This window comes from Falco cherrug, chromosome 1, assembly GCF_023634085.1.
Source record: "Falco cherrug isolate bFalChe1 chromosome 1, bFalChe1.pri, whole genome shotgun sequence".
NCBI classification, from domain to species: domain Eukaryota; kingdom Metazoa; phylum Chordata; class Aves; order Falconiformes; family Falconidae; genus Falco; species Falco cherrug.
The window spans coordinates 92,697,939-92,725,156 of record NC_073697.1 but is presented as its reverse complement, the minus strand read 5'-3'; the positions used below and the strand labels follow the sequence as shown (position 1 = coordinate 92,725,156).

Sequence of the window (27,218 nt, the reverse complement as noted above, 5' to 3'; positions counted from 1 at the left end):
CTACTCCACTCATTCCAGAATTGTCAGCACAAATAAAGTAAGGTTTGGTGTGGGAAATGAAAAGACATTGAAATTGTATTAACTTCAGGAACTTTTTCTAGAACAAGGAGATAAGCTATCTATTTATTTATCTATCTATCTACTCTGCTTTCAAGCGTCTAATTTTAAGGGAACAACCTCAAACACACTACACTTTTTAAGAATGCTTAATTCAAAACCAAAGAAGAACACAACCTTCATCATCATCAAGGCACAGCACAGAGTACTTGGCAAATAGTCTTATACTGCTTACTGTTACATTAGTTATACAAAACCTGAGGAATAGGCTACTTTTACAAGTGGTTTGTCCAGGTTGTCACAGGCATTTCATAAAAGATTTAGAGAGACATCCTTTTAATACTAAAGTCTGATCCTACTCAGCCCTAGACCAGCATAGCTACTGAATAAAATGTAAAAGGCTCTAAATACTTTTGAGTATCAAAAGTTTAACATTATTTATAACATTTCATACTGCATGAGTATATGTAAATAGATATGTAGCCCTATATCTGTATTCTGTAAAGGCACAATGGCTCCGAGAACATTTCCTAGCTGTCTGTAAGCAGAGGTATGGAAGCTGAGAAGTAGAAAATACAGAATTTTTTTCCCCCCTATATTTTCACTTTTTCATTCATATTCTTTACTTTCAGTGACCCAACAGCCCGTGAGAAATTGCATTAAATTCAATTTTTATCCCTTAATAAAGTCCAAAATCATACAGTTCACAATACATGAACAGTTGTGTTTACCACATACATTGCAATAAAAATACATGTAGTTTGCCCAGCCCTGAAAGTTATGAAACAGTGAAAGAAGAAAGGGTGTTTCAGTTAAATCACACAGGTAAGGGTATCAAATTTGTAACGAGGTAACAAAAAAAAAAAGTTATCATTTAAAAAAACCAGAGACAGACTCTTGGTTTGTAACATCCACTCTTGAAGAACCCCACCAGCCAGGCTGAGACAACACTGAGAGAACACAGAGGTTTTAATATGAGATGCCAACTTTGGACACTCCCTTGAAATATAAATACAGACATATCTATGTAAATAAAATTTGGCATAATCACATATGGCAGGAAAAAAACAGCTTTTAACACAGTTTATGGACTGGATGCAGGAAGCCATCATGAGTACCAGAAATGTAATTCTGAGTTTTCTGATACCCTGAGTTACCAACATTTTCTTAAGTACAAATTTTGATCTTGTAACTCCCTGCAGTTTTTTATTTCTAGCTACACATTTCAGTTTGCATTGTGTTTTCAGGGCCAAAATTAATTTTATAAGGATCTGCAAGTTTTATACAGTAAAAAATACATATTAAAGTTATGGGGGTTTCCCCAGAATTTTTAAAGCTGCATTTGTAATAACAACATTTAGTACTTCAGGAATCTTTTATGCTTTCCCTGCAGTAAATGTTGTTTAATCCTAACCTGACAGTATCTCTGTCAACTTAATATATAATGTTACCCTACTTTAAGCCTAAACAGTAATTAAGATATGAAAAGGCCAAGACAGGCTGACCCACGCAGGGAGAGCTGTCCTACCTGTGAACAGCTTTGGGGTCACTGCTTATAAAGAAATCTGTCCATCTTCCGATGCCACAAGCTGAGCTAGAGTCAGTGTGGAGATAACTCTGATACTGGAAAATCCTTTGCTCTCTTCTAGACCATTAGAAGTCTACTAGATTGTAGTGTGGGGTGAAATCATGTTCCAAAATGACATGCAGTTCTATGTGGAGACACTTTCTCTTTTGGCATCAGCCATGAAGGAGACAGTGACATGCATGCTAAGAACTGAGGACACAGAACTTCATGAGATTTAATCCCCTGTTCTGCCCAGAGCGCTAAAGATTTAAGATCAGATAGAATTTAAATGGACTTTGCTCCAAAAGGCACACAGCTTCAACACTGACTGGTCCTGCCTTTTCTGGATTAGGGGTTTTCATTTTGCAACACTTGGACATTTTTTTAACGGTACCTGAACAACAGGCTTAATCAGAGATGCAAGCTGCCACAGTTGAAGAGAGGTAAGCTCAAGATGGCGCAGACATCTTACACATGGAGTCCTTCAGGTAATCCAAGACGGTCCAAATTTCAGACTCATGACAATTCCTTCAAGCCGGATGATTTGTAGAGCACCTGCATCACAGTGCTCAAACAGGCGTATCTGTAAGAAGCACATGCACAGAGTAATTTTCACTGTAGCACAGTGAATTTCACCTCTCCACCTCCTTGAGGAAGACACAGAGGAGCGTGAACCCTTGGTGCTTCAACCCCTACGCTAGCACAGGATTCAACAAGGCCATTTTCCCCTGGGAATGGCACCTGCAGTGCACAGGCATTCCCGGGCACCTGCTGGGCTGTGCTCCATTACACACACACGAGTGTAATAAATAAATATATACATATAGATAAACACACGTATATACAAATATATACATACATACATATGTATACACACAGAGAGACATGGGTGAGGCCTTGTTTCCCCAGTTAGGTCGGGGAAGGAGATTCCCGCTGGAATACGTGGCCAAGCGCCCCAGCGCGGGCGGCAGCCGCCCGGGTGCAGGAGCAGCAGGCCGGGCCCGCAGGCCGGCGCGCCCCGTACTTACCGTGCGGGCCACGGTACCGGCACCGCCCCCCGCGCCGCACGCACCGCCGCGGCTTCCGCCTCCCCCGCCCCGCGGCCGGCGGAAGCGGCTGGGCCGCGCTCGCTGCGGGAGGCCGGGTCCACCGGCAGTGCCCGGGGCGGCTGCGCCGAGGCTCCTTCCCTCCCTTCGCCGCAGCCGGTGATGCCGGCCCTGGGGCAGCGTTGCCCCCGCCGTTCCTCTCCCTCCCTGCGGCGGGCGAGCGCGGCGGTGGGGGGCTGAGGGCCCAGCCCGCGGCCCCGGGGCCGCGCCGCCATGGTGCCCTGGGGAGCGGTGCTGTGGCGGCGGCTGCTGAGGAAGCGCTGGGTCCTCGGCGTCGTCTTTGGGCTCTCCCTCGTCTACTTCCTCACCAGCACCTTCAAGCAGGTCAGTGTCCCCCGAGCCCCCGGCCCGCTGGGGGAGGTGCGGGCCCGGGCCCCCCACGGCGCGGGGTGGGTTAAAACATCCCGAATCCCGGGGTGACTTCTGGTCTTCAAGCGCTGACCCTGAGCTCCTGGGATATGTTGCCGTAAAACTTACATCGTAATTGTCAAATTAAAACAGGGGGTTAAAAAAGTAATGTCTGGGACAGTGTTTGACAGCGATAATGGTTTGAACCAGACCTTGAGGGGGGAAAAGCTAATCTTGGAGGGACTCGATTATTCTGTTGTAATATCTCTAGTAAATCGAGCTAACAACACAATATCTCCTGTGAACTTTCCACTAACAAAGAACTTGGAAAAGTGAAATGTGTGCACCTATGGTTATTTAATATAATCGATGCTGCTTCTGTAGTTGTAGTAACCGAGTTGAGCTGTGTTAGCTGATCCTTTGGCGAAATCCCACACCCCCAAACACCAACACAGTTTTACAGGACTGTGTTGCTTTTATGCTGTGTCCAGCAAAAAGTAAGCCACTGCAAGTATTATGTTGCTTGTTCCATTGACACTTGAGTTTCCTGTGCTGTGGAATTTACAACTACTAGGTGTTTTAATTGTGGGAGAAGCACATGGATTGGAAAGGCAGAAGGCATTTGTATTTGGTTGCATTACTGTCTTGCCTTGCAGGAAGAGAGGACAGTGAGAGACCGGAATCTTCTCCAAGTGCAAGAGCACGAGCAGCCGATCATGTGGAAGGTGAAGTTCAGTTCGGGAAACAGCAGTCAGCTGAGTAACCAGTGCAGGAATTCTGTGCAGGGGAAGCTCCTCATTACAGATGAACTGGGTATACCTGATACTAAGAACTTATTCTGCATATTGCAGTGCTGAATGCTGCTTTGCCTGTCTGGTCATTGATGGCACTTCCAAGTAACAACTGCTCCTTATTAAGGCATTCTTACTGCACAACCTCAGCTGTTGGTATTTCATCCTCAGACAATTAATTTTGCTGTGGCTGCAGACACTGCTGACTTGACTGTGTGCACAGCTCAGGCACAGTACCTTATGAGTGCAGCTGTGCTGTTTCCAGGGCCACCGTAGGTTCAAAGAACTCTGGTTTACCTTTGAGCAGAACCCAGACATTGAGTTCTGCTCAATTTAGAGTGGTTGCTTGCAGAGCTGTTTGTATCTCCCTGCAGCATATTCCTACTGTCAGGTATATTAGGGAATGTAATCAGGGAAACCTGACTGACCTTGTATGGAGGCAGCTGAGGACAGGTATAATTAGTGCTCAGTCACTGTTAACAAGCTCATCTGGCCCTTGTAAACCCAAGAATATTAACCAATTGTTTTAAGTGTATGGAACCTTTTCTGCCCTGCACACATGCTCCCCCAGTGTGCTTGTTGCTCAGGTACTGAACCTCTCTTGACTAGAGATCAAGGCCGTAGAAACCCCCCCACATCTTCTGTGATTTGCATCAGTATTTAGCACTTTCTGAATTACGCTTACTGCTGATTCACTAAGGTCTCTAAAATCAGATATCTTTCAGTCTAACACTGTAGTAGTACAGTTTCCATAAGGACATATACTGTGGTTCTATACTATTAAGGATTCCACTCAACTATGACAGCTATCCTGCATGGATAGATCTATATATCTTCGTATTGAACTGTAAAGAAAGTTATCCAGAGATAGACCAGTTGAAAGAACATATGTTGTATTTTTTCCAGTACAGTCATCGCCAATCACCTTTCCCCTTCCAATCACAACAGTGAATTATGCCAAAAGGAAATCAGAACTTAAATATTCTGCATTTAAATACTCATACTGTATGCGGCATATTAGAGTAGGTACTTAATAATTGTGCAGATAACACCAGGCTGTTGTGAAACAGCTCTATGTCCAAGTGTTATTTCAAAGAATTGCTAGTTAGGACTTGTCAATTTGAGTGGGGTCATAATCTACTACCTGATAAACCTGTTGTTAAGTAATGTGTTACTGTAGATTTCTATAGAACATACAAAGGAGTACATCTTGCCAGTTGTTACTACTGGTTTTGTTTTTTCAGGCTACATCTGTGAGAGGAAGGACCTACTGGTAAATGGCTGTTGTAATGTCAACGTGGCCAGCACAAAGCTGTACAGCTGTGACAGCTGCCTTCCCAATGGCTGCTGCAGTGTGTACGAGTACTGTGTCTCCTGTTGCCTGCAGCCCAGCAAGGTGCATAGACTTTCTCCTGCTTTTCAGATGTTCTCAGCTGCTCAGGTTTCTCTGTGGCTAAAAGTACTTGTTGTGAGGAGCTTTTTCCTTAAAGGGGACAGTTCCTTTTCTTGGAAGGATGAGGAAAGCCTGCAAGGACTATGTGACAAGCTATAAATAAAGCTTTAAAAAAGAAATCCATCCTTCCCAACTTTAAGAGGAAATATTGGGAACCTTGCAGAATGTTTCAGCTTCAGTGGAATTCCATTTGCTGAAGGGAAATGATTGCCCAAAAGCTATTCCAGCCAGCATCAGTTTTGCAATTAGCACTTCCCTGTGTTCTATTAGTTCTCTAGATTATCTTCTTACTGCTGGGGTTCGTGATGTGTTAACCTTTCAGTGCTTGCTAGAAATTCTAAGTGGAGTTGCTTACTATTCCTCTGATACTTGAGCTGTGTATGTTAAGGTGGGCTTTGACTAGTTCTTGTTGAACTACTGTGTGTGTGGTTTTTGGTTTTTTGTTTTGTTTGTTTGTTTTGTCATCTCTTTTGCTAAACACTTTAGCAACATCTTCTGGAACGTTTCTTGAACCGGGCAGCTATTGCTTTCCAAAACCTCTTCATGGCAGTGGAAGATCACTTTGAGTTGTGTCTGGCAAAATGTAGGACTTCATCACAGGTAAGACACAAGTGCATGTCCAGGGCTTGAAAATGGAAAAATATCCAAAAAGTGCCTTTGGAAAATGGGGCTTGGTCCTATGAATGGCTTGTCTGTTGTGCTTGCATGCATGTGGGCATTTTCATAAATTCTCAAGCTGTGGCTGAGAGCTAATTTGAAGGCAGTCCTCTGATTTGTAAGATGAAGTAATAACATCAGTCAGTGAAGGGCAAAGTGCATATTTAGAGCAGGGTGAGTTGTAGATGCTTTTTAGAAAAGGGGTACTGAACTAAAAAGAGACTAGCTAAGGTCAGTGACTGGTGAAGTTCTCTGTTGGGTTCTGAGGAATGTCTCATAAGGATGAGAACAGTGAGAGTTGTTCCCAGTAGCTTCAGAATGGTTTACTTTATGGTACAGTTTTAGACTTCTATATACTGACAATCATCTGCATTGTAACTCAAAAAGTATGTTGTAGTTTTTTTATTTTTAAGACCAGAGGTGAACTTGTGTTACCCATGTGATTTTTATTAGAAGTTTTGACCTAAGCAAACATTGGCTCTCTTAGAAAGTCCTTGGAGATGTCATGCAGCTTGAGTATTTAATATAGCAATGGGGTGGACTACAGACAAAGGACATATTTCCCAATGTCTTCAAAGTTGGTTGTTGGTGGTTTGTTTGGTTTTTTTTACTCATAGTGTCTGAGCCCTGGCCTTATCAAGAAACATGCACAAATCTCAAGTGGCAATTTTATTATGCGTTGCTTGCTTAGGACACTTGATGATACTACCTAAGCATATGTAATATTATTTTTTTGTATTGAATCTGTTCCCACCAACTTGGGTAGTCCCCTGAAAAGGAGGTTCTGAGTACAGTTGAATATCAAAGTGCTTTAATATAGTAACTGTCTTTTATATGTTGGGAGTGTGGTGGTGTTTGTCTCCAGATGATATTCTAATGCGTAGAAGAATTTGAGAAACCTTTTGCATATGTACAAATGCTCTGGGTTTCGGCCCTAAGTGAAGGGATGTATTGTTTCAATATGTGTTTATTGTTAAAGCTTCTCCTCCTCTTCCTGACAGAGTGTGCAGCATGAAAACACCTATAGAGATCCAATTGCAAAATACTGCTACGGCGAATATCCCCCAGAGCTTCTGCCTGTTTGAAAGCTGCATGATCTAAGCAACAAAGGGAAGGAACTGGAGACTAGAATCCAAAAGAGCAAGACAACAGCTGTTGCTTTACAAGAGCCTCAGTGTAAACGTTTATGTTGTTTCTGGGGACAAACCCAGAGGTGTACAGTGTAAGCGAGGGACTTAAGTTCTCTGGGATTGAATCTTGCTTTCTTCAGTTTATTATGCACCTGCTTTAGAGTACTAGTACATTCTTTGAATGCTTCCTCCAAACTTTAGGATGTATGGAGTCAATCCAGGCTAAAAACATCATAAGAAAAATATCTAATGTAGCTTTGCAGCTGTACTTGGAGGTTCAGCTGTGTGTCTGCAGTCCAGACGCTTTCCAGAGTGACAGTAATAATTTTTGCATTTAGAGAGTAAAGCGTGCCTGTTGTGCTTATCTCTGGAGCACTTCTTGAGATGCATGGTGTACGCTACATATGTAATTATGAATTATTTATTCATTTTATATGGATTACTAGCTGAAAGTATTGATGCTTTGCATAGCTAGTTGTTGATGTCTTTCAGTCCCTAGGTTTTTTTGTGTCAGGTAGAAAGGATATTTTAGGTCCTGACTAAAATTGGTTGGTTTTCTTCCTCCTTAGTCTAAAGGAATTGTGTTGAGATTTGTCACTATAGTGCTTATGTTCCTCTTAGTGAGTTTAAAGCATTCAGAACTCCAATGGAGTTGTTATTTCGTCAAAGTCCCATAGCATTAGAGAAAAGCAGGGATCTGCCTAGGATGGGATGTTTATTGTCTGTAAACTCTTTCCTTGTTACTCTGCAACAGTTTCCTCGAAGAGGAGTCTTAGTTCTGTAAACAGCTCTCTGCTAGTCCATTTTCTGACAGGGAGCACTGAAGATTTGTTTGCTTGAACTTCTTCAGGCCTTGGTAATTCAAATGTACTTCACTCCTGGTTGTGCAGGAGGCAAATGGGTGGAGTTGTTCTAGGATTTCAGTTTAATGATGTCCTTGTGCATAAAGTAATTAGAATGTCAGAACATGGCACAAGCCCTCCTCTGAGGACAACTGTGTTGCATGAGTTCGCTTGAACAGTCATGATGTTTTTGATTTGCTGTTTGATAATACTTGCTACTCTGGAATTTTGGTCTGATCAGAATGGCACTGGAGCAGGGTTGGTTCTACAATTTTTCCTAGCTCTCTGAAGCTGCAATTTAAATTGTTTCCCTCTTAAGGCCACACAACACAGAAAAGATGGGTAGAGAACCTGTTAAATGCTGACTAAATTTGTGCTCCCCCTGCATATCACCGGGCAAAGTCCAAGTGCTAGACAATTGGGCTGTTCTTTTCTATATGCAGAGCCTGTTTCTCTTGTCTTTACCCTATCCCATCTCCCCTGTGATTTTGACTGTGTGTATGCTTGTTTACACTGATACTTCCTATTCTCTGACTAAAATAAAACAGTCTACCAAGGCTTTAAAAAAAAAAAAGCAGCAGCACATTGCTGGAGTATCCTGGTGCAAAAGGTCTGTAGAATGCTATTGCAATTACATATGATATAAAGAAGTAGTGTTACCAGCCATCTGATAAAATCCACTTGCGTTGTTTTCATTGTTCTTTCCCAGAAGTCATCAAGTGAGATAATGGTTCCGTCAGCAGATTCTCTTGAAAATCTTGTTTTTCCAAAAGCTTAAAAGCTTTAGCATTAGCAGTTTATCCAGCTGAAAATCTGTCACCCCTTTGCTGCCATCCTATGGCAACTTGCTGCAGCACACATGATACAGTGTGAAGATGCAGTGTGAAATCCTGTCTTCAGAGGGTAGCAGAGGTTACTTCTCTTTTTGGTGTTAAACAGGTTCTTCACCCCTGTTCCAGCACTTCATAACTGTTTTCTTCAGGGAAAGCCATCAGGTCGGTCTATTATATCATTCCTGCTGAGATGTATTCCAGCACTTCATGTTTTTGCAGCATGACTGGTGAGATCAAGATACCGGTGGCTCGCTTTTGCTTACTTTTCCAACGTGGTATTAATTCCTGTAGCAGGTGATACCACTGCTTGGAGCAGTAACTCTTAAGAAAGCTAAAGAACCAACCTAATTTGGACAACATTAGCAGGAATTCCTGGCCTCTTTCTCTCCTAGAAAAACAGGATGTGATCAGAAGTGCATTGTGACCATTGTCCATTCAATGGGACAGAAACTGCATCCTTCCTCCCTGGTTGTTGAGCTGGTCAACTAGTGTCTATGCTATATGTCAAATCATTAAAAATATATCTGTGTTCCAAAACACCGCCTGTTCTCATGTCTTTCCTTGAACTACAAGGCAACTGTACCAAAATAAGTTTGAAGAATGCAGTGCAGCAGAGAGGGACGTTAACTTGAATATGTGTAATAAAGGCAAGCAAGTAGAGGCAAACGGGAAATCTGTTTCATTTCAGCTGAGGGAAAGACTATGCTTTTCTCAATGGTGTGCAGAAAGATCTGGGCCCTTAGCAAAAGTGAAATGAGCAGGGAATAGAAATGCAAATGATTGCTTCATGTGGTGGAGATACAGTAAGAAATGTTAAGTCTATGCTTCCTGGTAATACTTCTGTGTAGTTTAAGTGACGTCTGTCCCTCTCGCAAAAAAATCCTGGTGATTCTGTGGTTGTTGGTGGCTGCCTGATACCTCCTTTCTATTTGTCAGCTAAGAGACTGGAGTTGTTGACTTGTGTTTGGCAGCAGATTTAATGAGAGCACTTGATGGAGCTCTGCTTATCTGCACTGAGGTCAATGATAGGGATAATTGAATAGGTCTGTGCTCCTTGATTCCTGTAGTTTACAAGAATATTAATGCTAGTGAAAAATGGTAGCAGTTGACAATGAGGAACAGGTATAGTATTTAGTTGTACTGATTTGGAAACAGTAATCTATGGTGGAAGGGCAAAACATTAGCTGCTGTCTTTGAATTTAAACTTGAGCCACTGGCCTTGAAAGAACCTGACGTACTGCTCCATTGGGATGGTACATGGAGAGCTGGATAAAAATTCTTATTGTGATGGGCTGGAGTTTGGAAAGGCAAAAGCACATTTTGGGATTGAGGCCAACACTAAACAGTTGATGAGTTGGGGTCATGCTTTCCGCATTCTCAGAATCTCGTTGTAGTGGCAATTCTTCACTCTCCCCTGTGTGTGTTCAGGCTCTAATCACTTGCAGAGCTTTCTAACAAACTATATTAGGACTCAATTTCTGAATAAAAAGCACTAAGCACAGCAAATCCTAAACATGAGTCTTTGTTCTGGTAATGCCTTTAAAAAGCAAATGCTTTTTTTACTTCCCTTGTCATTTAGCTGGACAGGCTTGAGCTTTAGGATTTGTTCTGTCTTGTGCTAGTCACTTAAACTGCAAACACACCAGATCCTTTTACCTAGCACCATAATGTGATATTTGTTCTTCAGTTATTATAGTCAAGGAGAGGTGGGGGAGGAGGTGAAAAGGAATTTTCTAACTCAGCAAGTTCCACAAAAGATGGAGTTCAGCAAATTATTGGTGCTTTAATAACAGCCCTCTGCATTTCTTTACAACCCGAGGCAAACAACTAACTAAACTATATGCAGAGGGAGGAAAAATGCCAACTTCAAAACCTGCAGGGAATGATGGGAAAGTACTTAGTCCTTCATTTTTTGATCCATGTCTAATTAAACAGGCAGGTCTATCTAATATTTTTGGTGAAATAAGGTCTGACTTGTAGCAACATGCATATTGTCTACATGTTTTTCATTTTTGCGGCAGTCATAGGGCCACAAATTTTTATTAGAAATCATGATTCCTAGTAGACTAAAAGTATAGGTCTTAAGCAAGAATTCTCAGGATGCCTTAACATTGAAGCATGTTTGTTGCTGTGGTCTGCTGTTTCGCCTATGGTGAAATAACAGGAAGTTGCAGAGTAGAGAAAATTAAGAAATTAATTCTGGCTAACAGCTTGCCTCATAGAAGCTTTTCTAGTATGTATTTCCATTAAGGGAATAGAAGAACACAAGCTATAGTTGCAAATGGATTGGGAGGCAAATCGTATTTTTTCCATAGAATACAATTAATCTGTTTCTGCTGTTAATAGTTGAAATGAGGGCTAGCACATAATTTCTTACCAATTTAAAGGAAGCTTCTAATAAAATCCAGTTCTCATTTATCATGTATGTTTTCTGTCTCTGCATGCAACTACAGAGTAAGGCACAATACTAGGAATCAAGGTGAATGGGAAACATATGTCAATTGTCTGCATTCTGTTCCTGTCTTGCACAAAAATTGTTCAGATTTTAAACTCTCAGAGCAAAAAAAGTTCTATAGTTGTAATTCCTATGACTTCTCACCTTGCCTCACCTGGACCCTTTAATGGACCTGTTGGTATGAATAATACCTGTTTTACACAGATATGAAATATTGCCATTTGAAGAAACGGGATAAGGTTGGGTATGTCACAGGTGTAACGTTTATTTTAACAACAAAAAAAGTAGCAGCTTAAGCTATTGATGTTATGGTATGCATAAAAATGCATCTATCAGCTGTGTAAGATGACACTGGGTATGCTGTAGCCAATCTACAAACTGAAAAATGTAGATTAGTTGCAAACTACAGTTACAGACCTGCTTAGTAATAAAAGTTCTGCAGTCTGAGGAAATAAACGTGTTCACACGTGGCTGAATGGGTGTCCTAATTTATCTAAATCGCTGATGCCGTAAAAATACACATTAAATAAAAAAACCCCACAATCCTCTGTAGTAGCAAATGCATACAGAAGTATGAGTAAGCAAATGTGATATACCTCTTCTGGTGTCTTTTTGTCTGCTCAACATCCCGTGTCAGCCCACAAGCATGCTTCCAGTAGCGTGTCCGGAGCGGTGTAACAGCGAGGAGAAGCCAGCAGAGGTTACCACAGCATTTGGATAAGAGCTGCTCTCCTCCCTGCCTCGCCAAGCTGGCAGATGGCCCTTGGAGCTGAATTTTGCCATCAAAAGGCAGTCAAACCTGCAAGTACAGAAGGCAATTCTTTACGCTGCTCTGGGAAAATACACGGAGTGTCGGGTTGGAATTACTCCTGCACCTTTGGCCTAGCCACCCAAACCCACAAGCTAAACTTACCTCTGAGGGCTGCCTGGGTTTTCAACCTGTTCAGCAGTTACGGGTGCTGTGTGAAAATAGCCATGGGACTGGGGCAAGTTGATTGGCAACTGTTGTACTGAAATAATAATTACAAACCCCTGAGCCTCACAGCAGGGGGAGAAACGGGAGAGATTAGCCCAACTGCTGCTGTGTGCTGCTCCATCATGGTGACTCTCCTTATGCCGCAGGGGGGCTGTGCTGTGGCAACGCAGTGACAAAGGGTCATCAGCGCGGGGCTGCAGAGGGGGGAAGGGGCGGCTCTGCTGTCAAGGCCGGGTTTCTCCAGGGCCCGGGCTTGCTGAGGGGGCTGGTCAGGGGCAGGGTGAGCCCTTGCGCCGCCTGCCGGCCGGCTCTGCCCCATTTCCCGCCTTTTTTACCCTCACGCTGCACCCCCTCTCCCCCTCCCGCCCTTCGCCATTAGCTGCCTGAGGCGAGGGAAGCCCAGAGCTGAGGCGACCACTGTGGTGACGAACCAGGCCCTGGGACAAGGCTTTCGGACAGGACGGGGTTTCGTCACTCTCAGATTGCTCTCCTGCTGTTCGTGGAGCTCCATAATGGTGTCCAGTCCGTGGCCTTCGGCTGGAGCGTCCTCTCCCCAGTTGTGGTGGCTCTGACAGGGAAAAACGAGGTAAGGCAATGGCTTGGCCCATGAGGTGTTGTGGTGAGGCCCATCGGTGAGGTGCTGCTTTGTTTCAGCAGTAGTTTTGTTGATACCTGCTTAGAAGCTTCTCCTGACTGACTACAGCCAAATAAGCCTGCTGTGGTATGGTTGGTTTTTTTTTTTTTGTTTCGTTTTGTTTTTTTTTTACACACAAGGCCATATTTTAATGTGTAATTTAGTCTTAACCTCACTGCTACCCTATTGTGTCTCTGGTACTCCCTGGTACTTAGAGGCTGTGGCTGCTTGCTGTGTGAGGTGTGGGACAGCAGAGCAGTTCAGCCCCTCGGAGCCATGTTGTCCTTTTTCCAGCCTCTCGCCACAGAACGTGTGGTTCTGCTTTTTAACCTCCTGCCACCCCTAAACCTGCTTTTAATTTTCTTCTCAGCTCCCTGACTGCTCTGGTCCCATCCACCCACCCCCTTTCTCAAGCCCTTATGTCTTTTGTCCCTTCCCCTGCTTTGCCTTGGATCTCTCAGCTGCAGTTAATGAAGATTGAAATAGGATAGTGGGAGTTCTTCTTCCTAGAGGAAGTGTTGCTTTTTAAAGTAGGGAGAGGTAGTGTAACGCTCCCCCTTGCTTTTGAGGTAAGAGGGCATGTCTCTGCTCCTTTCTCCCCTTTTTAATCTCTCTTCACTCCCACTTTAATCTGGTGCTAGCTATAGCATTCCAGTGTCTCAGTCCACCTTTGCTTTGAGTATTTATGCAAAATTTCGTACTATCACGGTTGCAGTGTGTGTTAAAAGGCATACAAATCCAAAGTTTCTGGAGAGAAAACCAGTGTTTCTTGGCACCTGTGCTGTCAGTTGGGTTAGGAAGCAGAGTATGAATTTTCCCATTTACACTGCATTTGTCACGAAGAACTCAGATCTTGGACCTGGATACCACTAGTCAGATGCATCTCAAATATATGAGTTTTGCTTTGATAATCATACATTTAGAACTCTTGTTGCTGAAAAAGTAAATCTCTTTGAAAGTTACTGAAAACCTCTGGGATGCCGAAGAAAGCATTTGTCCTAATTACAATATCCTAGCTTGCTGCCAACCACAGAGAAGGCTTGCAGGAGAAAGATGGCGTATGAAAAAGAAAGGGGTGCTATCTGTTCTCAGTCTTCCCTTGTGAAAAGTTTATATTTAGAATTTGTTGTAATACCAAAATAGCACCAGCATCAGTTAAACTTTTTTTTAGTAGTTACTTGAAAGTTTGTTATGTCAAAATGATCCCACATGAGTTGTGCTCGTGAACCTTCATTTTGCTGTATAGAAACCCAGCCCTGTGCTGAAAAGTAACTAAAAAAAAGATATGAACAGTGATCTCTTCCTTTGCTTAGTGACACATGGGAAGACTAGTTCTCAGTGTTCCTGCCCTGCTAGTTTGTAAATTCAAGCTGGTTTCTACCTCTGTCATACATATTCCTATCTATAAAGGCTTTGCCAGTTGGAAGTGAGATGATTTATTGATGCTACATGAACCCTAGCAGCGGTGTTGAATGCTGAGAATTCTAACTCTAAGTGTTCAGCAATCACAAGTCAGGTCCACTTCTAACACCTTAATAAATTTAAAAATCAGAACTGTGCTTGTTTATCATCTGAAGATGGACTAATGAAGTTTCAAAGTTCCGAGTTCCTCTCTACAGCTGTAGAGATTTTTTTTTTCTTTCTTGTGTAAAAACTGAGGTTTCTATGTGGCCACCTTACTCTAGCAGCTGCAACTGGAAGAAAAGCAACAAATAGTATGAGACCCATGAAAACATTGTGGGAGTTGGCAACAGACAGCCCTGTTATTTCTGCAAGATGAGTGAAATAAAAATCCAAATTCACCCTATAAGGACTTAGTTGCCTCTATATAAAATGGAAATTCATTTAGGGTCTTTTTGGTACACAAGTAATACTCAGCTACAGAAGATCTGTGAAGGAGCTGTAACTTCTATAAAGTCAACTCTTCTGATCCCAAGTCCTACAACTAAAAAAAAATTTGGTAATGGGGGTGGAATGCCATTGGAATTTATTAAGTGCTGTAAGTTGGGTAAAGACTGAGGGCTTTGAACCTCATTGGGATTCTCCCTGGCTTCCTGCCAGCTGGCTTTCAGGTAGGTTCCCTATAAAGAGCTGATATATTCTGTCCTCAAAACCACAGTTTGCAGTGGAAATGCTGCAAGGGACGAGGCTATTAAAACAAATTAAGCTATCTATTTGTGAGCATCAGTGAAACATTTTGTGATGTTACACTATATGCACTTGTCACAGTCCTGCCACATCAAGGTTAGAGTGAGAAGGTGACTAGCTGGCAGTCACTTAATCAAACGGAGGTGTTGATTTCTCAGGTAACCCAGGCAGGGTGAGGCTTGCATGCTCTGTTGCTTTTAACAGCCAGATAATGAATATGCTTTCCAGAATTCGTGTTTCTCATAGTGGAAGCAGCAGCTGCATGTGATCTGTGTCGCTGTCAAAGGGAAGTGAGATGTAGTTAATTCAGGTCTACACAACAAAGACATATTGATCAGGGCTGTTCTTGTTATGGTTGGATATCTGCAATAACAATGACTAGGACAATGCAGCAAGCCAGGATGGCAAAACCAAATATCCTTTGTCTTAATCCAAAAAGTAAGAGGGCTTACCACCTAGATTCACTGAGCAATTCTGCTCCAGTCTTCGAAGGGTCAGTAAGATATTGAAATCAAGTGAAAAGGGCACGTCTTGTTCATGTCATTATAAATACACTGGTTTTTATAGCTATAAGGTTAAAATAATGGATTCAGTACAAACAGCTTGCAGTGGATTAGTTCCACATGATTTAAAAAACCACCTCTGTTTGTGGTATCTGGATAAAGTCATACTGAGCTGCTTATGGAGGTACTGAATGTTGCAAGAATTATATAGAGTGGGTGTATACATTACGTTTCCTCTGTTCCTTCTCTACTAGCAGTACTTGGATGTGGATGATTACATGCCATGTATTTAGTAGAGTATTGCAGTGTATTTTTTTAGTGCTAAGCTAAAAATCCTCATATACTTTTTTGTAATAAAAAATGTAATTATTATTTTTATTTCTGCAGAGGTACCCAACTCATTGTCTCTCTTCCCATTTTTCCTTGCTGTCAGTTTCCCTTAATAGCTGTGGCTGCTTTTCTTTTGTTCATGTGTTGTGCAGAAGAAAAATGGGCATTAACAGGTTTGCTAATTACTATAAAATTCTTCCCAGCCTTGTTCTGTTCAGATCATTCTATTAGCTAAAGTAATGGAGTGCAGTGGCACGATGGCTCTCACACTTTTCATTATATAAGGTCTTTCTTGTGCAATATATTACTGGGATTGTCTTCTGGGGCTGTCACCAATAGCTGTTGATTTTCGACACCTGCTGTTTTCTTTTATCTCAACATTCCTTTTTTGCTACTACATTAATCCTCATTATCTTTCGTAAATGACTTTTAGGGGCACAGGACTGTTAGCCTCCTGCTTCTTCTGTTTTTGCTAGGAACTAGCAAAGCTGAGAACTGGCATGCTCAGTATCTTGCCAGACAGTCCTCTGGTCAGTGTCAGTACATTCACATCAGTGCAACAGTTCTGTCAGTTTTTAAGTTTTACTACTATACCTAAAGGCAAGGTCTTTACCCTCACTGCATCATTTTCCTACTGATACCTATTTTTCCTTACCTATCAGTATTGTCAATGTCATCTTCTTCAGCAGTGTTTATGGCAGCAGACTTTTGTCTCATCACTGATTATATTAGCTCCAGTGATTGTACTTTCACCTCATTACTGAAATAAAGTTAACATTAATGAGAGTCGTGCAGCTAAACCTCTGCTCACCTCTGGAAATTTATTCTAATGATCAAAAGGAGATGCATGTGGATCTATGTAAAAGCAAGCTAGTTTTTTTCCCCGCCCCCACCTAGCCACCTACCAAATTCACTGCTAAATAAAGTCTTTTGTTATTAAGAGCTGATGATGCAAAAAAAAAAAAAAATTAAAAAAAATAATCCAAATATATTATACAATATTAACAGGGACAAATGATGTTGGTTAAACACTGATCTATGTACCAGTCTGCTACAGTGTTCCCTTATGACCCAAATTTCTGTGTTGCTGCTGCTTCTGGAAAGGGTTTCTCATGTTTGACTCTCACAATAAATCAGCCATAAAGCACTTGAAAGTCCTAGGGGGTATGCTAGGAAAGCGCAAGATATTATCAAGTGTAGCAGTAATCACACCTATAAATGAGAGGAAACGTTGAGAGAGAGGTGGAAATTGTTTACAGAAGACACAGAAAGGCTATGAGCTGAAAAAAGAAATATAATTCAGATAAGCAAAGTTAATGAGATAAAACAAATGTACATGGTGCATGTGCCAAGCAAAGAGACTCAAGAGATCTTTTACTCTTCAGAATTTGGATTTACAGTAAAAGCAGTTATTTTGTTGCCGGTCACTGCTAGGGAAGCCATATCAGTGAGAGGTGGTTGGGGGCGGGAGGTGGGGTGGGGAGACGGGGGTTTGGTTGTTAGTGAAAGGTTAGAGAGTAAGAATTCTCTTTTTATTAAATCTTCTTACAAGCGGTTACCATGATGTGGCCTCAGTTCTGTGTGAGGCCACTGTCTGCTGTAACAACACAGGTTAACTAGAAGGATAGTAATACTGACTAAAAGGAATACATCCTCTGAGTCAACCTTATTGTTTGATATTTTCCTTAAATGTTACCGCTTCATGTATGAAACTAGAGTGAGCCAGGGGTAGTTTAAGAGGTCCAAAATGATTCTTGCTACAGTTGTGCATATATTTCAAAGAGCTTTTGTAAAAAAAGGTTAAAAAAATTAAAAAAGTTCATCTCACAATGTTGTGAGCAAACTAACCTCCTTTGTGTTCAAGAATATAAAGATATGTCTTACTAAAAAATGCCACTGTCCTGTACAGTAAGTGGAATGATTTAGACCCTAAGTATTCTAAAATGCTTGCTTTAGGCTTTCAAAGAAAAAAGTGATCCAAGGATTACCAAAGTGTGGTTGACTCAGAAGAGGGAGTGAAATATTACTGTAATGATAGTTGCTTTGATCTATTTTGGATTCTGGGGTGTAGAATTCTTTTTCCCTTGTGCAGCTTTGTGATTTCGACCACAGAGTTCACAAGGAAGAATATGTAGACTTGTCACCAAAAGAAAAGCTTTCTAATAGGAAGACTGTTTAAGTTAGCCTTTTCAAATGTCAAAATCCTAAACAAAGTAGATGAAGTTGGATAAAGGTAACCCTTTACAAAGGTTGGTGAAATAACGTTATTGCCCTTGGGCAGAGGGAGAAATTGAAACGCAGTGTTTAGGAGATACCAGTCTTGTCATATGATGCAGCAGGAGCAGGCTGGGGCATAGCATCTAAAACTGCCCCCTGGACTGCTGTCCTGCTCTGCCTTCTGGAGATTTCTGCTTTCTGAGATTGCTGCAGTTGCGCCTGAAGATAGCACTGACTCATGTCTATTGTCACAAACTCAGTATGTCAGGTTGAAACGTGCCTTATGAAGTAATTCATATTATGTTTAATTTAAGGTATTTTTACAAGCCTCTGTCCTAAGGCAGCTTTTCTTATAGATGCAGACAAAATGAAATACTGTTTATATAAGCAATGTGAATGAAATGATTTTCAGCTCATGTTTCATGCCTATTCCTACCACTCCTGTAAGCACTGTTTTGAAAATAGTCTCTATCAGCTACAGGTATTTACTTCACAGTTTGTTCTTTTTCCTTTACGTGCACATCCCCTCTTTTCCCACCTGCTTCCCAGCTTGGCTTTTTCCTCATCAAGGTGCCCAGGAAATGCCAGTGTCTAGTTGAATGAGCTCTGCTATAAATCAAAGTGTCATCACTTAGCTGGTAGAAGTGATTTAATTAATGTGTCATGCCATCCCCAGAGCCTCTCCCCACCTGACTGCTAATCAGCCTTCATCAGCAGGAGGAAAACGTAGCCCTTCTTAGACCTGTTCAGGAGAGACTGAAGAAAAGACAGTTAACTGCAGCTGCAGAGATCAGCCTTGTCACTTGTCTCTAATCTGTTTGCTTCTTGAAATACTGCTGTCCTGGTCTCTTACAAGCCATGCTTAACTTCATTCATGCAGAAATTATCTAGTATCATATCAGGAATCACTTTCTGTCAGAAAATGTATTTGGCAGATGACACGTTTAAAAGCAGCCTATTGTACACATGAGTATTATAGCAACTTTTACAGCCTGAATACTCTTTTAACGGGAACAAACAGTTTATAGATAAACGTTTCTGCACACTGTGGGTGCCCTTCATAGGTGGTGCTGTGCAGTTAACAATCAAAACTGGTTGTGCCAGTATGGAAGTATAGGGCAGATATTGTTAGCAAGTGGTACCTTTTGTCAGCTGGTGAATAAATAGTTGGTGATTTTTATCTCAGCTATGTATGTATCAGAATGATAACTTCTGTGCAAGCCAGAGCACTTGTCCATTGCCATTTGGTGGCTTCTACCACTTAGGGCAGGATCTGTGCTAATGGGGGTCTCGACCTCCATCTGTTGGATAACTTCAGCATAAGAAGAATGTAGGGAGTGTTGTATTTGTTAACTATTTATAGTTATATAGGCAATCAAGATAAATATGGAAAATAGCACCTGTGCGAAGCAGGTTTTTTCTGGTAGCTAGAACAGAAAAATGAGAGTCAGGATTTTGTGCTTTCCAGGCTTGACCACTCCCAAGTTGCCAGATGACCATGAGAAAGACACTTGACTAGTTTTTATCTAAGTATGCCCCAACTATAGTGCTTGCTAAAGAAGGACAAATTGTAGTTATGACAGGACACACTCTGCTTGCTCTCTAAATAACCCCAGTGCTACTGAAGCAGATGGGCCTGCATTGCCTTCTGTGGAGATCAGTGGGACTCATCAGTGAGAACAGCAGGGCACCCACAGTTGCTTCAAGGTCCACAGGCTGTTGGGATGACAGAAGTGCAATAATGATGATTTCAGCCTTAACGCTGCAGGTATTAGGGAGTACCTTTCTGCTTTTGGAGCCTAAGATGGTGTCTCAATGTGGCTTTTGGGTGAACTTCAGAGGGTGGCGGGAGAAGAACTTGGCCCCCACTAGCTCTCAGTGTGGGCTAAAATCTGCCACAAGCTGTAGGATGTATGAGCTGGGCCACAATGGGTCACTCCTGACACACCACACCACCTTATGATGGTGCCACCTGGCCTATATCAAGCACACTCCCAGCCTTTAACCATTTCTGGGAGGGCCTGCCACACAGTGAGCCGAACACACTGCTTCATCCTGTTCCTCAACTTGTCTTGTGACAATATGGTTGAGTCAGCTACAAGCTCCGTGCAATGACACTAATTCAGTTCCATATCTGTGTCATTGTGTCTTGCACGAGACAGATGCCTTGAGCCACAGCCTCAAGGTTGGGTGCTCTGCAGTCTGACCACGGTAATTGCCATTACGGTTAAGCAGCTGTTTCCTTTGTAAGTCCATAATTTTGAGGGTCCATTACATGGACATAAAAGTCCTCTCCAGGCAGAGATTTGGCAGACAAAGCCCAGCCAGGGAGCTGTTTAATCATTTGCTGGTTTGTTTACTTTTGCATCTGTTGGGCAATTCTTTTGCATACAAGGCAGCAAAAGATACAACTGCAGTGGTTTTCAGTTGCTTACCATTAAGGTCTTCATTGATCTTTATTTTGCTGTTGGTCACTTACGATTTATTTGAGGAAATCAATTTGTATTACTATATTGAAGGTGTTTACTGTGCAGTATTCGATAAACAGCTTTTTCTGACTCTTCACCAGTTTCCTTGTTTAATCTGTGTGCTTTGTGTGCCACAAACTCTGCTACTCTGCAATTGCTTATTACTGGTTCTGTTGTTTTATACTAGGGTACTCTGTAGAGTATTAGACAGTGCTCACTGTATAGCTTTGCTGCTATTTTTATTCTTTCTGCAGCTTTTTTTGATAGAACTGAAAATTTGGAACCAAGCTACATAAATCTCTCTCTTTTTGGTGATTTAAATTGAGGAGAACTTTTAAGATAGTGAAATTACTGTAATTTTATCCCAATGCAACTAGTAACAGAGTTTGTGCCTACTGAGGGATTCTTTTTTAGGAAATGCTGTCAAATATAAAATCTGTAAATTTGATATCTGAAGAAAACTGTGTCTTCAGGCTTTCTAAAATTCCACAACATCCTTTATTTTTACTGTTTAAACCACACCTGAGCTAATTTAAAAGCAAGATGCACTGATACCCATAGCAACCAATGCCAAGTGAAACTGTCTTCCTTTGTAGAATTTTGCTTGGGGCACAAGGCTGAATAGCTGGCCTTGTAAGGATTATGCTGCAGGTGAGTGAATGGAGCCATTCTTTAGCCGATAGCTGGATACTAGTGAATCTTGTTGCTGGCAAGATGCTGAGCTTCTAAGTGCTACACCTGTGGTTTTTTCCTCTTTAAGAAGCCTTGACAGTATCTGGTGACTTAAATCTGAGTTGTCATCTGGCCAGTTTTCATCTTGCATTGAAAAATATTTTAATGAACTCCTTCACAGAGGGGAAAGGAGCTGTGAGTATGTTTTCATCTCACACTTCTAGTTCATTTTAGCACTCTTTTAACAGTCCTGTGTGCACTGAGTAGGTCACAGAATCAGGAGATATATACTATGCCACCCTCTAAACTGGGAATATCATCTTTTGTGAGCCTGGACAATGTCATAAGGAAAGTTTGTACTTTCTGTCCAAGTGCTAGGTGCTGAGAAGAGGAAAAGTTAGTAATTCTTGTACATCCTTACCCTTACTGTCTTTAGACAGGAACAGCGTGACTAGACTTGTGTGACCAGAGGATAGTGTGTGAAGGATTGCAGAGCTGCGGGTATGTGTGCCTCAGCCTTCTGCATGCTGTCAGACCTCTTCAGCTGGGTCTGGTCCTCCTCTGCTAACACCTCGTGAAAATTGGCTGCTACATGGGAGAGCAGAGCTTGTGTTTCTAGAACAGGCAGACCAAAATTCTGTTAGTGCTATCATGACAAATACAGTGTTAGCCAGGAAGTTCATAAGGACTTACTAATTCATTTGTTTTATGTAAAAATGTATCATCAAAAGCTTTCTGTCCTTCTTTCCCCAAAGAAAATTACTTTTTGATGAAATGAAAATGGTAAAAGAAAAAGTCAGTTTCAGTTGAAGAGTATTAATTTCAGGGGGAAAAAGGGTAGCCAGATGTTTCCATTTTGGTTTAATTAGAAACCTAAACTTTTAGAATATTTGGTATTTTTTTCTTCAAAGTTTTACATGATACTTTTTTTTTTTACTTACCCTGAATAAAAAACAAACATAAGAGAATAAGCCCTTTTCAATGAAAAAGATTCAGTTAAATGAGTAACGCGAAATTGACAAAGGATTGGATTGGGACCCTCGTGAGAAAGCTACCTTTTTTGTTGGGAATGGAGGAGGACTGTCGTTTCTGAAAGTATCAGGAATGCAAGTTTTTGTATTCTCTTCTGTGTTCTGCCTCTCATTGTCATTTTTGCATGTGTATTAAGTGGCTCTTGCTGAGCTGTGCATTGAGATGTGTCACTGTGATAAATCACTTTTACTAGAGATTATATTTTGCCTCCAAATGAAGCTGCCAGCAAGACACACTGTAACTGCTGCAAGTGACTGCAATGTTTTCTGCCACCTTTTCTCTCTCTCTCTCCTCCCTCAAAATATTATTAAATAATTTCTGACTAAATTCTGTTGAGGACCATGTTTTCTAATGGGAGGGAAAAAATGACAGAGGTGGCAATTAACAACTGTCAGCACTAGTCAAGCGTCTTTATACATGTAAGTAAATCTCATTTTCTCCCACATTTCTTACACTCAAGTATTAAGATTAAGTTACTTGGTAGAATGGTGTTGCTGCTCAAGCTGCACAAGCAATATGGACAAATGGGATACAAGTTTTTCAGTCTCCTCAGCTGGTTCCCCTCTCTTGGGACTTCTGTGCTTGTTGACATGCTTTTTCTTTGCTCTGAAATTTTTTAACTCACTCCCATTTTTGTTTTCTCTCCAATTTTTCCTTTCAGATGAATTCCACATCATTTTGCCTTTGATTGCAATTTGTAGAAACTGGTTGTGAGTGAAAAATCTGTGATATCATATTCCTTTGTGTAAGTCAGTTTCAGAGTGTTAGTACTTCATTCTATTCTCCCTTCCTTTTAAACTTTACATTGCTGGCGGATACTCAAAAGCCATCTTGATTTATGATTTTCTGTGGGATTTTTTTTTTTCTTGGAAGAGATCTGAGAAAACACCAATGTTACAATAGGGCCCATAGAACCTTCTTTCCTGCATATGACCTGGACAGGCATGCTGTTCTGTTTTTCTAGCTGAAGCTTTCATCTTTCAGAAGTGAATTTCTTTAGAAAAGGAGGGAGGAATAGGCTGTATTTTGAAAGCTGATTTCCAAATATTAAATGCCAAATTGCAAATGCCAAACCCCTTTATTTTGTCAACGTTCTATAAAATTCAGTCATATCTTAGAAAAATCTGACTGTAAACCAGTGTCTTGGATAACTACTAAAACAGTTGTAGCAGAGATAACAGGTAGATGTATTATATAGTCCCACAATGATGCATAGTGCAGCTTGGTCATGGAGGAGAACGCTGTTCCTCTGTGGTTACTTGATAAACGCTTTTAATTATCAGCAATGTCATTTGCATAATGGAATTGTACAGCTGGTAACATGCAGCGCAAGGAGTTACCACATGCTCTGTCAGTACTCATGTACAGGAAGAATTGCTGGAAGAATGCAAGCTCTGAGCAGAGGGAAGTAAATAATTGTGCATCACAAATATAGGGACTGCCTGCATAGGAAGATGGTTAACTGTGCTAGATTATGGAACTCCTTGGCAGCTTGAGCAGTATTCAGAAAGGCGGCAGTTTTTTGGCCTGTATCAAGAACCACTTTCTGTTGGTTGTAGGAAGCTACTTTAAGATAAACTGTTTTTTTTGTTTTTTTTTTTTTTTTTCTGGTCATGATTCAAAGCTGTAAGCCTATGGAACAGCTTTTTGACAGAGATCCAAGCATCTTAATGTAATGGTCAGCTGCACTTTGATATCCTGTGGTTTTGGCTTTGGCTTGACTGTAGCATAGATGAGTAGACACTGCTGTTCATATTCTCGTGTACTAGTGTACGCTGAAATAAGAACAGGCTGTGAGAAAAGATGGATGACTGCTTTACCTTGAAGGCTATAAACACAGCTGTGTAGATCAGCAGATGGCAGACTACTGCTAGCGATGGGCCACAAACAATATGAACTGTTCCTCTTCCCTGTACTGTTCCAGATGGGAGGCCTCTAAAGGGAAAATGGAATATGCTTGTTTTGTGGTGGTCTTTCCAATTCTGCCTTCCATGCACTTGCTTTGCTCTTTTCTTCTGAGGGACACTTTCTCCCCAGTGACACAGGATTCAAGATGAGCACAGCCAGCCTCATCTATTGTATTGTTTTATGATTCTCTTTGACCTTGTAACTATATAACCCTACTCTTTAAGCTATCACCAATCTTAAATGTAGAATGAGTTTTAATAAATAAGATAGTTTCTGACACTTGATGGAGTTACAAGTGAAGCTTTTGGACTGCAGAGCCATGGTCAGTGAATGACATTCAGAGAGGAGGAATGCATCAAAACTAATCTGCTCCACCTGGGGCAGCGGGAGCTTGGCTGCCAGTGCAGTAAGAGTAAATGGGATTGCATCTTTCAGAATGACATAGTATTTGGCATAAATAAGTTTTAATTTTATCCCATTGCTGAGGTAGTTAACCCTGTCCATCAGCAAAAGCTGTACCTTAGGTGCTGTTGTTCTGTGTGAATGAGAAGTTGTAGAATACCTGTGCATGGGGCAGCTTAAGATGATGGAGTGTAAGAGAATTAAATTAATTTTTTGCTTATAAAAATTGACCATTTACTGTTGTCTTCATGGCATCAGATATCAAGAATTTCCCAGTGGGAATCACTTTCTCAGTGAAGCAAAGAAAGAGAAGTACTGTCTGTCAGCATGTGCTAACCTCTGCCATCAACAGGCCAAGAGTGCTCTGTGAAACATCTTGGTAATATCCTGCTAGTAGTGTTGCTAGTAATGTAATGAGTTGTCTGAATGTCTTCGGTTTCTGACTAAGGGCTCACAGATATGAATCGTAAACTCTGAGGAAGGATTTGGGAAGTCCGTCATCTCAACAACAAATCTCTTTCCCAAAGAGCTGCTGTTATTTTCCAGATACAACATTTTTATAGGACTATCAGAGCATTGTACAGAAAAAATTTCCTCTCTTGCACATGAAATAGTAGGAATTGGTTTTGGTTTACATATTTTTCTCCGCTTCCCAAGCGCTTAGTAAATGAAACAAGCAGCAGAGGATGAATATTCTCATCAATCATCTTTTGTTTGTATATGCTAGTCAAGACCTCAAAATCCTCTTGGAGGGAAAGGGGAAAAACTCTGAAGAAGGCTTTCTTTTATGTTACTTCAAAAGTAAATGCTTTCAGTTAAAGCCCCAAACCCCATAAAGTAACTTTTTCAACTGGCTGCATGGTGACATGAAGCCAGGAGAGTCTGCCCGTCTGGAAGGTTGTCTCTTCCATGGCCAACTAGGTTCATAATTCTGACTTTGCAGCATGGACTGACCCCAGCAGACATTCAGTTCAGGTCTCTCTTACGAATTTCAGAGGGAACACTAAGCATCCACTCAGAGTTGTTTAGAGTTTTTTATGTCACATAAGCAATTGCAAACATCCTATTTCTAACCACAGCCAACGAAGACACTTTGGTGTAAGAATGCTACAGCAGACCACTCAATGTATTACTTTCCATAGAAAATTTCATGCTAACCCTCCCTTGCTAGATAAACCCCCCAGTTTATCATGGTTTTCTTTTCATTAAATGATTTCCAAGTTTGACCAGCAGTAATTTTTTGTGAACACATCTTCAGATGACCTCTTGGAGCCAGAATGACAACAAATAGTGAGGATGACTCTTTAACACTAATTTACATATTGTCTGGAATCTTCACTGTTTTGATGCAGATAACACCTATATGGTAGTACTTAGAACAGGAGGTTAAATCTGTGCTTTCCACACAAAACGTAGTAATAAGGAAAATGGTTGTTAGGAATGACTCTGTCTTGCACTGAAACAAAAACAATAATTAAGCATTCTAGGGTTTGCTGTTGAGATTGACAACTTTATTAATGACCTGGAAAAAATAGACCATAATCTTTCAAGATTTGTGGATAAAAGCTGTGGAGCTTGTAAAGTCCATGCTAAGATAAGTAAATCACTGGGACAATCATTATTACAGTAGATGAAATTTCATTTGGCTACATGTCAAGTACTACATGCAAGCCAAAATAATCTAGACATATGCTGTGTAGTATTCTGATGGACTTCAAGCTTCCCATATCCTCTAAGGAAATATTGGGCATTCTGTGTAAATATTTAATTCAGAAAGATGTCTACCCAATGAGCAGAAACTGTAGCAAAACAGTTAGGACGCCTAGGAGCGTGGTACATGGGACAGGGTGAAAGAGAACAGGTGGATAGTGTATTGCCATATCAAGTGTTCATTTTTATCTTCTGTGACCTATAGTTTCCCATAAGTCTGGCGTTTGCCTCTGTCTTACTCAACCTGCGTATCAGAGCATTATTGCTCTGCCTACTATCTCATCTTTTACATTACTAATGCTTTTGGCACCGAAGTAGCTATAAATGCTACAAAAATTTAAGTTTCCAGTGGGCAAAAGGATGTATCACAACAAATGGAGGTTTGCCGTGTGCATTTGTGACCTTCAGTTCCTGCCTTGTGTATAAAAAGCAGCCATGTATCTACTGACAGCATCTTACTGCCTTGCTGTGTTGATTTCCCAGGTTCACTAGCAGAGCTCAAGGTCTCTTCCTCCTATTCAACATGGCTGATGTTATGCTTCAGCTGCTGGGCATCACCTTTACAGGATCATAGAATCTCACTGCCCCAGTAGTATACAGCTGTTCTAGAATTATATAGGAGAAGCAGCTTTCCCAGGAGCTGGCAAAAAACAGATTTGTTCCTGGTGAGATGATGACTCTGAACTTTCAGTTTCTTAGAACACAGTAAAAAAATGGTTTACATTGCTCAATTTGTTATCAGTTGCTCATCCATACTGTCACATCCATGCTTAGTTTTCTCTTTTTCCCTTACGTGCTGCTGAAACTCTGGCATTTTAGCCTTTTAGGGACATGAGAATTGCACAAGATGCAAGCGTACCAGTTAACTCTGCATTAAATACAAACTTACAACATAGTGGATGTTCCATAGACTATATAAAATTTCTAGTGAGCACAGAAGTTGTCCTTCCATTTCTATAACAACTTCCTTTTTTTTTTT

At 41.2% G+C, this 27,218-nt stretch overlaps 2 protein-coding genes across 8 annotated transcripts in view; one reads left to right on the top strand and one right to left on the bottom strand.

Annotated features, from left to right (window-relative positions):
* Window positions 1–2,787, bottom strand: part of RNFT2 (ring finger protein, transmembrane 2) — a 33,469-nt gene extending 30,682 nt beyond the window's left edge. For 2 of the 7 annotated variants that reach the window (XM_055707338.1, XM_014284953.3), the window contains exons 1-2: window positions 2,488–2,640; window positions 2,019–2,207 (exon numbers count right to left, since the gene is read on the bottom strand). The gene's annotated coding sequence lies outside the window, so the exon portion shown is untranslated. Of the gene's footprint in view, window positions 1–2,018; window positions 2,208–2,483 lie in introns of all 7 variants that reach the window. The other 5 variants (XM_055707320.1, XM_027813829.2, XM_014284955.3 and 2 more) reach the window with 5 other exon arrangements.
* Window positions 2,753–11,710, top strand: SPRING1 (SREBF pathway regulator in golgi 1). Its single transcript, XM_014284952.3, has 5 exons — window positions 2,753–3,054; window positions 3,735–3,891; window positions 5,114–5,265; window positions 5,809–5,922; window positions 6,981–11,710. Exons 1-5 carry the CDS (start codon window positions 2,944–2,946, stop codon window positions 7,062–7,064), a joined length of 618 nt encoding a protein of 205 aa, XP_014140427.2. The 5' UTR covers window positions 2,753–2,943; the 3' UTR covers window positions 7,065–11,710.
* Window positions 11,711–27,218: the final 15,508 nt, after the last annotated feature.